The sequence below is a fragment of the Chamaea fasciata genome, unplaced genomic scaffold (genome assembly GCF_029207755.1).
Source record: "Chamaea fasciata isolate MVZ Bird 193981 ecotype frontalis unplaced genomic scaffold, bChaFas1.0.hap1 SCAF_30, whole genome shotgun sequence".
Taxonomy (NCBI): Eukaryota; Metazoa; Chordata; class Aves; order Passeriformes; family Sylviidae; genus Chamaea; species Chamaea fasciata.
Genome location: NW_027094115.1, coordinates 1,379,946 through 1,394,596, shown reverse-complemented (window position 1 = coordinate 1,394,596; position 14,651 = coordinate 1,379,946). Strand labels below are relative to the sequence as shown.

Genomic DNA, 14,651 nt, shown 5'->3' with positions numbered 1-14,651 from the left:
TGCAGGATGATGTAAGGTCCCCTTAAGCCATGCTGATCTGAGAGTGCACCCCTTTGGACCCCAGTTCCGAGGAGGGCTCCCCCTCTGTTGTGGTAGGGCCTCCAGGGTCTCACAGCAAAGTCTGGATGCAGGTGCTGGGGGAGGGACATTAGATCCAGAGTCACATTTCCCATCATTTGCTGAGGGGTCTCCAGGTGGCCTCATTCCCAAAAGAGCAAAGTTCTGAAATACCCAAGAATGGAGTGTGAGAGGTGGTGAGCATCTTGCTGCACCCACAAGAGTGTCTGAGTGTGTGTCCCTAGGACAGCAACAGCAACAACCTGCACCCCAGAGGTGACAGTCACCCCAGAGCCAGTCCTGGCTGCTAGCAGAGCACTGGCTCTGCACTGACAGTTTGGCACCAGGGCAGAGCCTGGAGACACCTGGGGATCTTGGCAGACCTCCGGGTGTCTGAACGGCCAAAGGACAGCGGATTACCTGACACATCTGTTGTGTGAAAGGCCCTGGTGTTTTCCCCAGGGACTGGCACTGCCTGACGACGGCCTTCCTGAAGCACTTCCTCCTGCACAGCCTCACGCTCCAGCGCTTTAGAAAGGAAGTGTGTCAGTTGCATTCCGAGTCACTGTTGCTCATTAGGATTTGTCAGAGCAGGGTGCTGGCCCTGGTCTGTCTACCCACCCACTGCCTGTGCTCGCCACGGAGCAGCCCCAACATCCTGGGCTGGCAGGGCCACCAGGAGGAGAATGAGAATCAGGGTCCACCGTGCCTGTACCATGATGCAGCTGCTGCTGCTCCTGCCACTGCTGCTGAAGCCCCTGACACCCAAGCTACACTGCACACCAGGGCCTGGCTTTGTGATTCCACAGGGCGCTTTGTGACCTCATGGGGGCTTCTACCAGCAACATTCTGCCATCTCCATGGGGGGCCCAAATATGCCCCAGGTGCTGGTGACAGGTCAAAGCGGAGCCACCAGATTCAGCCCTTCCCCAGAATACACAGGGTTCTCTGGAAAGCTGCTCTAGAAAACTCTGCAGTGACTACCTGGGACTTCACCTGTCTCCAGAGCAAATCCCAATGCTCCTGGAAGTGCCTGAGGGTGTCAGGCAGCTGCTAGTGTGGACCTGCCCTGAACATGGACCTAATACTTCCTGGAGTTCCCTTGGAGGAATCAGGAGCTGGCACCTGGGAATTATCTCAAACCCTTCATGCCCCACATCAGTCATCAAAAAGGACTCAGTTGGCAACTAGGCACCATGAAGCTGTTAATTTACTTTGCCCCTCATGGAGTAAGGAGCATACTCAAGAAAGCAAAGAAAATAGAACGTGTGGGCTGAGATAAAAACAGTTTAATAATTGAAATGCAGAAAAAAAAAAAAAAAAAGGAGATGGTGAGAGGGAGAGAATACACAAGAAAAAACAAGTGATGAACAATACAACTGCTCACCATCCACTAACCAATGGCAAACCAGTCCCCAAACACCTATAAGCCATTTGTTCCTGGTAACTTCCCCATACTGGGCATGATGCTCCATAGCACAGAGTATTCCCTTGGCCAGTTCCAGACCAGCTGTCCCAGCCATCCTCCCTCCCAGATTTTAGTATACCTCCTCCCTGGCAGAGCACAAGACAGAAAAATCCTAGGCTCAGGCAAGCAGTTCCTTGGGGCCACCTCTCCTGTCTCCTACCTGATTTGCTGCCCATCCCACTGACCCAGCAGCACCCACTGCAGGAGTGCCCTTGCCACCAGCATCCCATGCGCCTGGCAGAGAGCTTGGGGATGTCTGCAATGGAGGTTTCCCCCAGCACGGCTCCCACTTGCCCGGGGGGGCACCACGCAGCTGTTTCTTCACCCCTCAGAGCTTCTGTCTCCAGTGGACTAGCACCAACCCACCTTCACTGGCCACCTCCATGCAGGGCCACAATGCCACTGCCCTGGGGCAGCCCAGACAAGAGGGGCCCATCACAACACCTCATCACCTACCAAAGGAGGGCAGAGGAGTGACCCACATACCTGGGGACCCTGCTGGCACCAACACAGAGAGACAGAGGTGGTCCCAGCCCCCATGGTCCTGCAAATATCTATCATAACCACCACCGCGGGGGCATCCCCCGGCAGCCTCATGTCCCAGGGAAGCAACATCCTCCTCAAGGAGGATCTTGTGAGATTGCTCCCTGGTCAGACAGGATGATTCCAGCAGCGTCACCATGGCTTGGAACCCTTGAGTTAACCCCCACGGAGACGCTGGTTTGCTCTCACTGCCGGCGGAGTTGTTCAGCCCCACTGCACCGTCTCCAAGAGCACCAATTGTCTTGAGTCTGGAGCAAGTCACCACTGGCAGGATGGAGCCCCGGAGGCTGTGCTGGGGTGCACGGAAGGACCCAACGCCACCCCAGCCTGCCATGTCCCAGCTTCGCACGGGGCACATGGCAGCTAGCACTGGGGGAGGGGAGGCGTGGGTGTATTCCAGGGTGGAATGGTGATAGATTGTAACTTTATGAGATATTTACTCCGGGTTGTGTTCCATTAAAAGCTTTTTCTCCAAATTGCTTTGAGCCGGAGGGGAAGGCAGTACCGGGGGCACTGGGGAACAGCACCCAAGAGGTGCAGGAGCTGTGCTGAGCCCCAGATGAGAACCAGCCCCAAGAGGTTACTGAGCTGCCCCCAGGGCTGAGGCATGGCCAGCAGGGACGACAGAGGGAGAGATGGCAGCCCCGTTCCCTGCCTTGGGGAAAGTAGCCAGACCTGGTGAGTCCGTGCAAGACTCTGTGGTCACAGCCTCATGCAGAAAGCAGCACGGAGCCCCTGGGACAAGGGCAGATGGGGGAACAGGGCCAGGGATGGACACACAAGGGATACAGCACCTTCGTCTTGAATATGAGCAGTGTTCCCTGCCGTGGGGACAGGTGTGAGTGCAAAACCCTTCAAAGCCTCAGGGCAACACACCCTGCCTGGTGTCCCCTGCACTCAGCTCTGCAGCTCATCTGTGCCTCACTGCTGCAGCCAGATCACCTCAAATCACCTCAAGAGTGGCAAGGGATCAGCTGCAGGCCAGGTAGGAACCCTCCTCTGCTGGTCTGGCTGAATTGGTGGGGAGTGGGGGAATAAGAAGAAAAAAAATCCCAGCACTGACCAGACAGTACCCGGAAACTTCATCTCTCCTTGTTGCCCATTTCCCATCCAAACTCTGGACCCCACCCCAGGTGCGGATCCTGGGAAGGTGCAGTCCCCATTGGCATCAGCCTCGCACCACACGCTGCCCTGCCCTGAGCACTGTCCTTGCCCCAGGACTCCTGTCTCTGTTCCAGCTTCACTAACACTGCCCACCACCCTCGGGGCCACACTGTTCCTCTGCCTGAGAGACAGAATGAAAGAGGAAAAGCCCAGAACTTCAGGGCTGAGCAAAAGTAACAGCATGAGCTGCCAAAGTGCATCTCAGACCTCTGAGGGAACTGGCTGATGGAGTCACCAGGCCCTTCTCTGTGCTTTTGGAAAAGTCACAGCCATCAAGTGAAGTCTTCAGTGATGGGGAAGGGAAACTCCACCTTCCCAAAAGAAATTTAAGATGTTGTGTTTTATTCCCATGTGTAGATGAACAATGTGTCCAGCCCCAAACTCTGGGGGTTCAGATTTATTATTCAGATTTAACAGAAGCTTAATGCACTAATTCCAGGTAGATGGGCTTTGGATTAAATTCTTAACTACTTTCAGCTAGTTCCTTAGACAACTTAAAAATAACCTGAAAAGTATCTGCAGAGCTGTAAACACATGTTTAACAGCACATAGCAAAGTATGTCCCAGTGTTAGTACAGACATTAAAATGTTCATAAACAGGATCTATGTCTGACTAATTGAAAAGAAATACCTAGATTCTGTGAACTACCAATTCCCTCAGCCTCAGCTCTATGCCTGGGAGCTCTGCTGAAGCCCAGGGAAGGCACGAGGTGATTCAGGACAGCCAGCACAGCTTCACCAACAGCAAGTTCTGCCTGACCAACCTTCTGCGATGGAGCAATTCCACCCGGGGACAAAGGGAGGACTACGGATGGTACCTCTCTGGGCTGCTGAAACAGCACCCCCAACACCCTTCTCTCCCTTGGAGACAGGGTTTTGCAGGGGCTGTCTGGTGGGTGAGTTGACTGGATGGTCGCAGCATTGATTAAGTCGATCAAGGGGAGCAGCTGATGGGATTTTTTTTTTTTTCGATAGTTTTGATATGGTCTGTCCCAGGACCTTTCTGGACCAAACCTCCCGCACAGGGCTGGATAAACCCATGGTGAGGAGTGGGCTGTTATAAGTGTATATTATGTAGTTGGCTTTTCGCATAACTATTATAATTGTACTGTATTATGTTTTTATTAATAAGAATTTAGAAGGGTAATGAATGTGTATTTTTGATCATACAAGAGGGGTAAGATTTTTTTGTAACGCTTAAGCCACCAAGCCCGAAGCTCTGGGAAGGGGGTCACCTTGTGACCCTTTGAAGAAAAAAACTGTTAACTTTCTGTTTTCTTATCCAACTGAAAAGAACCAGAAAACCTCAGAAGATTTATATTCATGTTACCAGACTATGTGGAGACACCCACAAAATAAATCTACTAGACAAGATTATCGGGGATACTTAGATCAAAAAGGAATGTTTGATTACCATCTATTGAATATTCAACACGGCGCTCCTTAAAGATAGAAGTCCTAAAGGGTGAGGTGGGCGACGGGCAGACCTGGTGCCAAGTCCCCCCTCGGCCGACAAGCTTGGTTTGTTCTGTCTCCTATTTTGCCTATTTTTTTTTTTTTTTTTATTTCTATTAAACTTACAAAATTCTAAAAGAGAGTGGAACTTGTTTTTCACAGGGCCGAGGGGTCCCAGTGGCCGGGGTGACACCAGGCCAGAGACCGGGGGCAGGAGCGAGGGGACCGCTGGGGCCACTCGCCCAGCCCCGAAGGCGGCCAACGCGGCGGGAGCAGGCCCGGGACGGCCGCAGCCGCCCGGCCCGCCCCCACCGGCCCGGCCGCGTCACTTCCGCTTCCGCGCCCGAGGGGCGGTGGCGGGGCCCGGGCGCCACCTGGAGGCTCGGAGCGGGTCTTGCAGCCCCGCGCCCCCCGCTCCGTGAGGGCACAGCCGGGAATGGCGAGGGGAGGGAGGGGCCGGGGACATGGGGGACATGGGGGACATGGAGGGTATGGGGATTGCGACACTGGGGACACGGGGACACGGGGACCCGGGGGCTGGGCGTTCCCTGGTTCTGGGAGGGACAGGAGGCCCCAGCGGTGCCACTGGGGGGCCGGGAATGCCTTGGAATCCCCAGCGGCGCGGGCGGGGCCTCTCGCGACGCCGGAATACATGTGCGCCGGTGGGGTTCCGGGCGGACCGGAAACGGCGCCGAACCCGTTGCCGTGACAGCGGGCCCTGGGCCGTCATGGAGGCCGCGCTTACTGACATGTACGACCAGGCGCTGCTGGGCATCCTGCAGCATGTCGGCAACGTGGAGGAATTCTTACGCATCCTCTTCGGTTTCCTCTACCGCAAGACCGACTTCTATCGGCTCCTCCTGCGGCCCGGGGACCGCTTGGGCTTCCCACCCGGCGCGGCGCAGGCCATGGCCCTGCAGGTACCGGCGGGGCCCGGGGGGATGGCGCGGCCTGGCCTTGCTGGCGGCCGGCGCTGTCCCTATCGCGGGGCCAAGCCGAACGGGCCGTGTCTCCCCGGCTGGGCGGCGTTCTTCGTATCGGGCCGGCGGCGGAGTTAGGTCCGGGCAGAACGGGGGATGTGGGGCAGTACAGCAGACCCTGGGGCGCCGGCGCTGCCTGGAGGAGCGCAGAGGAAGCAGGAGGGATCCTTTGAAGCGGGAGGAGGCGTCACCCTCGTAAGAAGATGAGCCCAGGAGGCAGGCGAGGACTGCGAGACCCCGGTGGGAAAGAGCCGGGTTGCGACAGCTGCTCGGAGCTAGGCCCCGGGAGCACCGGGCCAGTGTGGTCTCGGAGCTGCCGCCAGGAGCCATGGGAGCAGAGAGCCCAGAGAGAGGCAGGAGGCAGATGAGGACCCAGGAGTCGTGGGGGGAGGCAGGTCTGGGCCCCGCTCAGCGAGAACTTTTGGCCAGCATTGCTCTGGTCCTGCTCCTGGACGGGAGGGGGCCAAACCCCTGACCTGCCTGGTTTGGTGTTGAAGCAGCTTTGATTTGGGGTCTTCTGTCCTGTTGTTAATTTTCACTGGTAAGGAGGAAACGAGCTTGTAAAACTTAGAGTGAGGCTGGGTTTAGGGTGTTTGTCTGCCTAGACTGGGTGAGTTTTCCTTCCCAGGCACATCAGGCCTGGTGTGCCTCAGGTTGGGGGACAGGAGTCGTGCCCCTCCCTGCAGTGCCCTGTGGCACACGGGGGTCCTCATTACCCGCAGGGGTAGCCCCTGCTGGCCTTTCTAGATTAGGCAGACCCCAGAGGGGGCTCAGGCTGCAGAGGGTTGGCATGGAGCTCCAACTATTGGGCAGAAGGGCAGTGCTGATGGGGTTCCTATCTGGTGTCAACCTGGGACTTTTTGGGGTTGGGCACAAGGAAGGAGGTGCAGTGTTCCTGTCGTGGGAGGGTGTTAGGGCAGCCTCATGGATGCAGCCAGAAGTATGCAGAGTGTGGGGACGGTGTGGAAGGGGCTCGTTTCCTCCTCATCCTTGCTTGACTGCAGTCCAGGGGACACAGTTCTGAGGTGTTGCTTTGCATGATCCATGCAGGGCTGGTACTCACTTCTCCCACGTTCTCCCTTTTGCTCACTACCTGGGGAGGAAAGCTGGGATGAGTGGCACAAGCTTCTGTCCATTTGTGATTTTGCTGGCAGGAGCCCTCCCTGGGCCATGTCCTTTGTCCTGCATCTCCTGGACCCAGGGGAAGACTTGAGTTGAGCAGGTGTGCCAGTCCACTGCTGGAAGCACTAAATCTGCCTCCAAAGTATTCCTGGGGAGCAAAGGGGGACTATGTTTGATGCTTGCACACTCTTTAGAACATGTTTACAGTGCCAAAGCCCTGGCACTTTGGTGGCAGAACTTACAGCCCTTTCAAGAAGCAGGTGCAGGGTCTGAGTGGCCGTCACCTTTTGCTGCAGACACAGTTATGGGCTTTACTTCTGACCTTCAGCCTGCACTGGACAGGCATGGCCAGAAGTCAGATGAGGGGTAGGGCTACATCTGGAATCACATCTTCTCCTGCAGCTGTCTGTTTGGGCACAGCCAGTGCCAGGTCAGCTGTCCTGCAGCTTCTCCTGGGGCAGCTCATCCTGTTTGTCTGTTGGGGACTTTGAGTCCAGGCTTGCAAATGGTCCCTGGGTGAGCCCTGGAATATGGGGTAAGGGAAGGCTCTCTTGGAACCCCCTCCCAGTCAAGAGCTGAATCTCACCACTCTGCTTTTCCCTGGAGTAACCAACCCTCTTCCCAAGCTAAGGTGAGTTTAGCTGTGAGAATATAATCCTAGAAACAATTCCAAAATGCTCCCAGGAGTTTCTGAGGTGTGCTGGTGTGCTTGATGTGGCCATGGGACTTTTCAAAGAGACAGCAGCTATTTTTGTTGGCGACCGATGCAGCTCGGGGTAGGTATGTGGTGCAGAGAGAGGAACGGCAGGAAGGAGTAGGTGCCCCAAGTGCGTGATGCTCCTCCTTTCCTTCTCTGGGCACCCCAGGCAGAGCTGGCAGTGCTGCTCACTTGGTTTGCTCTTTCTGTCCCAGGCATTCCGAGTGTTTGAACGGATGGCCAGGCAGGATGATGAGAAGAGGCACCGGGAGCTGGAGGCAAAGCTGAGGAAGAAGGAGGAAGAGGAGGAGGCAGCTGCAGCTGCTGAGAGGGTGAATCTGTGCCCTGCAGCTCAGGAGATTGAGGTGGAGACAACAGAGCACATCCCAGCACCAGATGCCGGGGAAGCTGCAGGCACACAGGAATCAGCTGCAGCCCAGGGTGCTGCAGCCCCCAGCCGTGTATCAATGGAGCCTCCGGGGGCTGCTGCCCCAGCAGAGCTGCCCACGTAAGGGTCTCTTATTTTCTTCATGCTCCTGGTGGGGGGAGGCAAAACCCTGGACAGGGTATCCACTGTTCCCTGCACAGCCCATTTTGGATTTTGACCTTCCTCTGCAGACACTCAGCCCTTCAGGAGGCTGTGAGGATTTCCCTTGCAGGCTTCCAAGGCCAGAGGCATTGTGTAACTCCCCACAGGAGGGCAGCAGTTGTTGTCCTGTGGATATTTCAGGCTTTCCCACTCTGAGTAGGGGAGGTGGTATATCCTGTTCATGGCCCTACAAAGCTGGGCTGGGCCATGCGGCTCCTCCACAAACTGGTTGTGGTGTGTACTGTTCCTTTTCTGTACTTGGTAAGGCTCACGTGGAAGTCCTGGCGTCAGCCTGCAACCTTTTTGTTAGTGCTGGGCTCCTTGGTGTGCTGGGAGACATCCCAGCAGCCATCTGGGAGTTTGCACGGATACCTGCAATACCTGCAAGTTGATGCTGGCAAGCCTGGCCATACGACAGGTGGCTGCAGTAGCAAATGGGTTCGGAGCCCTCTAGAGATCTCTGGCCTAGCCGTTGGCTCAGAGCATGGTCAGCTTTGAAGATCAAGGATGTGCTGCAAAGTTTCCTCTTTAGCCAGGCTTGGTGGCTTTCCAGCAGTGCCAAGCAGCCTCCATTTGTGCAGAAGTGTCCTTGTGTCAAACTTCTTCCACAGCTTCTGAGACACTTGCAGTCTGACTGCTGAGCAGCGAGATGTGAGCTCCAGAGGGCCAGCATGGCCTCTCTGTACCATGTACCCCAATGCAGGTCCTGTACAGGGTTCACTCATGCTTCCCTAGCATCATCTTGACCCTGATCCAAGTCAGAGCTGCCCAACCCTTGCTCAGGACCTCATGCCCCATGAGGTTCAAACTCCTGTGGTTCTTTGCTGACCAAGTCAGGGGAGTGATGCTGTGATCTGGCTGTGCAGACTCCATCGCCTCCTCCTCTCCCTGATGTGTTCTGTGGTCAGACCCCATGTGATGGCTGTGCCGACCCTCTCCGATCACCACGATGGTCCTGGCCATATGTGGGGCTTTGCTGTGGCTTGTCCCTGCCATCCCACTGCTGCTTGGTGAGGAGGGAAGCTTGGGCTGGTGATCCCTGTCCTCCCAGCCAGTTTTGGACATGTCATTGGAAAGAGCAAGCTGCCTGAAAGAAGTGGACCACTGGAAGAATTCCACATCCTGTAAGGACTGGGATGGCTGATGCCCCTGAGGGGCAGAGGGAATTCACATCTCAGACTTTGGGGCTGTCGACCCTTGGCATATGGAAAGAACAGTCTGAGGACCAAAATCTTGAGAACAGTGGAATGATACATGGCAGGAATGGAGAAGTTTGGTTCTTCCCCCAAGGGATGGTTGGGTACTCGAACAGGCTTCTTGGTCATGGCTTCGAGGCTGCCAGAGTTCAAGGAGCATTTGGACAATGCTTTCAGGCAAATGGTGGGATTGTTGAGGTCGTCCTGTGGAAGGCCAGGAGTTGGACTCAATGATCCATGTGGGTGCCTTCCAGCTCAGGATATTCCATGATTCAATTATTCTAGGACAATGATGGAGTCAGGTTCTGCAGCCTTGGCTGGAGGCTGTGTTGGAGAAGAGCCTGAGCTCCGGCTGTGTTGGGGAAGAGTCTTAGGGTGGCCACCATTGGGGGAGGCGGAAAGGGGACCGGCAAGGTGCCTGATGAGTCACATGGTCCAATGGGAGGAGAAGAAAGGATTTACATGTAACTGATGTGCATCCCACAGGATAGAGATAAGCCAGAAGCCAAAAATGAAGTTACCTGCAATGCCTGTGCTGGAGCTCTCTTGGTAAAGGAGGATTCTCCCTGGGACTGCCAGTCTGACACCAATCCCTGGGCAAAATTAGCAAGTCAAAAAAAGCCCTGCCAGAATGCACAGCAGAGGCCTGGGTGTGTCCAGCCCACTTTCACCCAGTGGAGAAGAGAGGGGGAGATTGGAGGCCCAGTGAAGCCCTGAGCAGAGGGAGCTGGGCTGGGCTGAGTGCCAGTTGCCTGTGTCCCTGTGCAGGCTTATGTTTTCTGTGGTTTGCCCCGTGAAGTTTCACCTCAGGGCTTTAGTTGTGGGGCAGCAGCTGGTGTGAGGAGAGTTCAGCTGCCTGAAAACAAATGTCAGGGCTGCAGGAAGGAAACTGGAGGGATCAGGAAGGAAGATGAGGGCTTATGTAGGAGCAGGATGGGTCTGAGTGAGTGTGGTGGGGCCAAGAGGGATGGTTTCCACTCCGTATGGTGAGAGCCTGGTTAAAACTCAACCGTTGTATGTGCCACCCTCTGAGTGTGTCCTGGCACCACTGGAGAGTGGCCCTGTCAGACCTCAGACACTCAGGTGCTGTTTTGCAGTCTGCAGCTGTGGCATTGAACATCAAGCCCTGTGTGGCTGCTCTACGCTGGGTGTTGCAGTGAAAAGAAGGTGCCTTCTGCTGAATATAGCTGCCACTGCAGTTTCTGCTCTCCCCAATGGGCTCTTCTCCCTCTTCCCTTACTGCTCCCACCATCCTAAACTTGCTGGTGGGGTGGAACACCTGCAGCCCCCTTGGTGCCTGCCCAGTTTAAACACGTGGTGGCTGAGACCAGGTGCAGTAGGCCCCGTCCCAGTCCCAGGAGTCCAGTGGTTTCCAGGCCAGGAGAATGGGGTGTCTGCGGTCTTGAAGTAGGGCAGAGGAACCCACGGGTTTGTCATGGGGCTGTAGTTGGTTTTGATGCCTCTGGGGGGCACTGGAGCCCCCAGAAAGGCAGTGGGGGCCGGGCAGGCACCCCCTGACAGACTATTAATAATTTAACCAACTGCTTAATTCTCCACAGCCCCTTCCTTCTGAGCAAAACCCAGAGCTACCAGCCTGGGTACAAGGGGCGCATGAGTAATGCGCAGTTCTGGCAGCAGGAATGCAGAGAAGAGCTTAAATAAAAATACTTTCCAACTCCCTTCCTTCCCCCTGCCCCTCCAGCCGCTGGTGAAGAAAACCACTGCCGCCAAAATCTATATAAAAACTTGCTCATTCTGTCAACCTGACGGCTCTGGAAATGTAGGGCAGGTACCATCCCAGATCTGCCAGCTCCCATCAGAGCCTTGCACTGCGCCTGGATGCTGGGGTGCTGGTTGGGAGCATCTTAAAGAGCACTGTGAGATGGTAGCAGCTTTTTCAGGGTCGGTCCAGATGAATGAAGCCAGTTTTGCAGGTGTGGAGGTTTTCAGGGCTCGGTTTAGGTCTTGGCGAGGTCTCCCCAAGTCCCTCACCTTCCCCACTTGTGAAAGCAGGTGAATCAATTCCTCTTTTCTGCCCTGTAAATACACCGAGAACTGAGGTGTCTTTGGGGTGACACTCGTGCCAAGAAGGTCTGCCGAGGGGCACAGAGGTATCTGTCCCACAGAAGAAGCCAGGCTCCTCTTGCAGCTGTCCCAAGTGTTCCAGCCATCCTTCCCCAGCTGTTGCAGCTCTCTTGCTGTCCCTACCTTATCAGGAGGGTAGCAGGGCACAGCCCTCCTCACACCTCACCAGGGGGCTGTTCTTGCTGGCATTGCAGCTGCACCATCCCAGCTCAGGCTCTTCCCCCATCTGCTCCCAGAAGCCATCCTTGCCTGAGCTCAGCTCCTAATTTTGAACACCTCTGCTGCCCAGCACCCTCCCCTTCCCCCAGCTTGGATTCCATCCTGCATATATTTGCCACACAGCATTTAAAATAGAGCCTGGCAGCCCACGTGTGGCACTGCGCAGCCCGGCCTGTGCTTGTGCTTTGTGACTTTGGCTCCGGGCTTCCCTCTGCTCCTTGCTTTCTCCCAGTATGAACAGGGGTGGGGAAGTTCTCATCCCCCTGTCCTGTGAGTCCCTTCCCTTAGTCTCTGTATGGGCAAGAGGTAGTGGCAGGAGACTGGGAAGGGCAGTCCTGGAAGCCTGTGCATGATGGTGAATGTCTCACCTTCATGTGTTTCTCCATCCAGCTTTTGTGTCTCCCAGATGTTTCTGCCAGGTGTGCTCTGGGTCTGTACCTTAGAGATCATCTGGGTAGGTGAGGTCTCTGAGAGGAGGATCTTTGGGTGTGGACAGCACAGCCAGGGCTGGAAGCAGGGCCACTGGGACATGGAACACCATGCCAGGTGGGCCCAGGAGGATATGCAAGTGCCTCATTCCTGAGGAAGCCTTTGTTGGCTGCTGGGCAATGTGGCACAGTAACATGCAGAGCAGAATGAAACCCTGGGGTCTCTGTGGCCTCAGGCATTCGCCTTCTGCACTGTGGAGAGGGGAGAGGTGGCTAGAGTAGTGGGCTGTGGTGAGGAGGGAGCTCTTCGTGGCTCCCAACTTTGTAGGGCCTTGAAGGAGACCCTTCAGGTGTTCTGGAGTCTGTGACTAAGGAGGGGACTCCACTCATCCTATGCACACAGTGCCATCATGCCAAGGAAGGGGGCAAACAGGGTGCTGCTGATTAACAGAGCCCTGGCCACCCTGACTGCCCCAATCACCTGGGCCAGGTGAGCCCCATCAGCGGGCTGGTCTCTCTGACATTGCTCTGCTATCCCTGGAAGTGGGTGTTGGGGCTCAGCAGTGACCTACAAAAATCCCTGGTGTACTCCTGGCTTGCTGGCTGTGAGAAGCAGAGTGGAATTGAACTGAAATGCATTAATCTGGTGAACTGACTCCTAACGTTCCAGCTCTTTCCTGAGACCCATCACTCCCATTCTCAGAGCCCTTGGTGACCTGGAGTTAACCCTTTGTGAGGCACACTGGGAGCATCCCTGGGATGACACAGCAGTGCTCTGGGAAATTTCCATGAGGTGCCTGTGTGAATCTAACTCGACTTAGCAACGGCTTGGCTTTGCTGGAAGCCCAGATGGCATTTTGTTGTGAGGTGCCTGCAGGATGGGCTTCCTGTCATGGCTGCATCCTCCTTGGGGTGCTGGGGACAGGAATTTCACTGCTGGTCACCCTCTGTGGGGGAGCAGGGCTGTGAAGAGGAGCTGTTGCTGCATGCTGCTGACTTCGAGGCTGGTTTTGTTTGACTCAGAGACTGCGTTGTCCCAAGTTTTCTCCTCTCAAGCCTTTTCCATTCCAAAGGGAGGGGAACCCTTAGGTGCTCAGCAGTTTTGTCTGGGACTGTCCAGACCAGGAGCCAGTTAAACTGGTTTTCTTCCCCACTGCCCCTATGGACTTTACTGATGAGCTCACCTCAGAGTCTGTGCTGTTCTTCCAGCCTGACCTAGAAAGGAGCTGATCTTGATCCATATTTAAGGAGATTCTGTCCTGGTTCTGATTCCTCTTATGCACGTGGGGCTGTGCACAGGGAATTCCTCCGGCATGGCCAAGGCCTGTCATTAGCAGGAGTCAGACAGAGCTCAGAGAACAGCCTGACCTGATACAGCTGAGCTCCATCTGGCCCCATATCCTGTTTCTATCGGCAGCAGATGCTGGGGGAAGAGAAGAACAGAATGAGTGGTGCAGTGATACTTTCTCTGTGCTTTCACCCTGTCCTGATACATAGTGGCTCAGAGGTTTTCTAAACACTTGGTCCTTCAGCCCTTTGGGAGGATTATTTTCCCTTTTCTTTCTGAACTTCAGCCCTCCCATGCGTGGGGGCTCTGCAACAGCATCCTGCACCAGGTCCTTGTCGCGCAGCGCTGCCATGTGTGGCTCTTCTCTCAGTCTGGTTGAAGAGGCATTTGAGAGGGTCCCCAATCCCCTTCTCTGCCCTCTGTGGGATTCTTCTATCATGTCCATTTTCCCCTTTCAGCTTGTTTTTGGGCTGAAGAGTCATAATTTCTGTGCTTGTTTCTCACTTCAGCATCTTTGTGTTCCTGGTCCTACACAATTCTCCGGTATTCTGAGGGCCATTCCCATGCTTGTGTGTGGATCCATTGGTGTTCTCTACCTCCTACCCTGTTTCTTTTCTCCTTTGCTGTCCTGCTTTTGCAATGAGGCCAGGAAATCCTCTACGAGCCACATGGTACCTCACAGTAAAGTGACATCACTCCAACCCCTTTTCCTCCCTTCCCCGACAGCTGACAGCTTTTTCAGGTGGGAGCAAGAGCTTCACGGTAGCTCTGTGTTGGTGAGACCTTCTTCTGCCAACACACCCCAGTGTGTCCTTGGCTCGTTATGTGGCAAAGGCTTTTGACCCTTAGGGTCTGCAGCACTGCACTCGCAGCGCTGTTGTATTTGGTTTCTGGGAGGAATGTGTCCAGGTAACACTGAAGGAAGCAGGGAAATGTAACTTAAGTCATCTTTGCTACGTAGAGTCTTTCTTGCAATGGAGAGAAGCCATTCCTGCTGGGAGAATTATTTTAATCCATATGCCTTCTCTCATTGTGGTGGGAACTTAACTGCTCAGGAAGCATCATTTCAAAGGGCTGAAACAATTGAGCTGAAGGTGAAATCCCTTAGGCCTTTCTGGTGCAGCCCTTGTCACTCAAGCCTTTTGCAGTCAGCGTCCAATTTTCCAATGTTCTCATGGAGACCCAGGTCCCTCCAGTTGGGTAGCTGAGATCAGCAGCAGAGTGCCAGTTTCCCTGTGCTGCACTGAACTGCTAAGGCTTTTGGTTGCCCTGCTGAGGTACTGAGCTCCAAAATTAGGTCCTGGGGCCAAAAATAACTAAATTAAGACCTATAAATTTTTCTTTCAACAAGCAGAAAATC

At 55.0% G+C, this 14,651-nt stretch overlaps 1 protein-coding gene across 1 annotated transcript in view; it reads left to right on the top strand.

Annotated features, from left to right (window-relative positions):
- The first annotated feature begins 5,241 nt into the window (after positions 1–5,241).
- Positions 5,242–14,651, top strand: part of NUDCD3 (NudC domain containing 3) — a 29,257-nt gene continuing 19,847 nt past the window's right edge. Inside the window, exons 1-2 of the mRNA XM_066206219.1 lie at positions 5,242–5,607; positions 7,702–7,994. Coding sequence (XP_066062316.1) covers positions 5,287–5,607; positions 7,702–7,994 — 614 coding nt within the window. The 5' untranslated portion in view covers positions 5,242–5,286. The remainder of the gene's footprint in view (positions 5,608–7,701; positions 7,995–14,651) is intronic.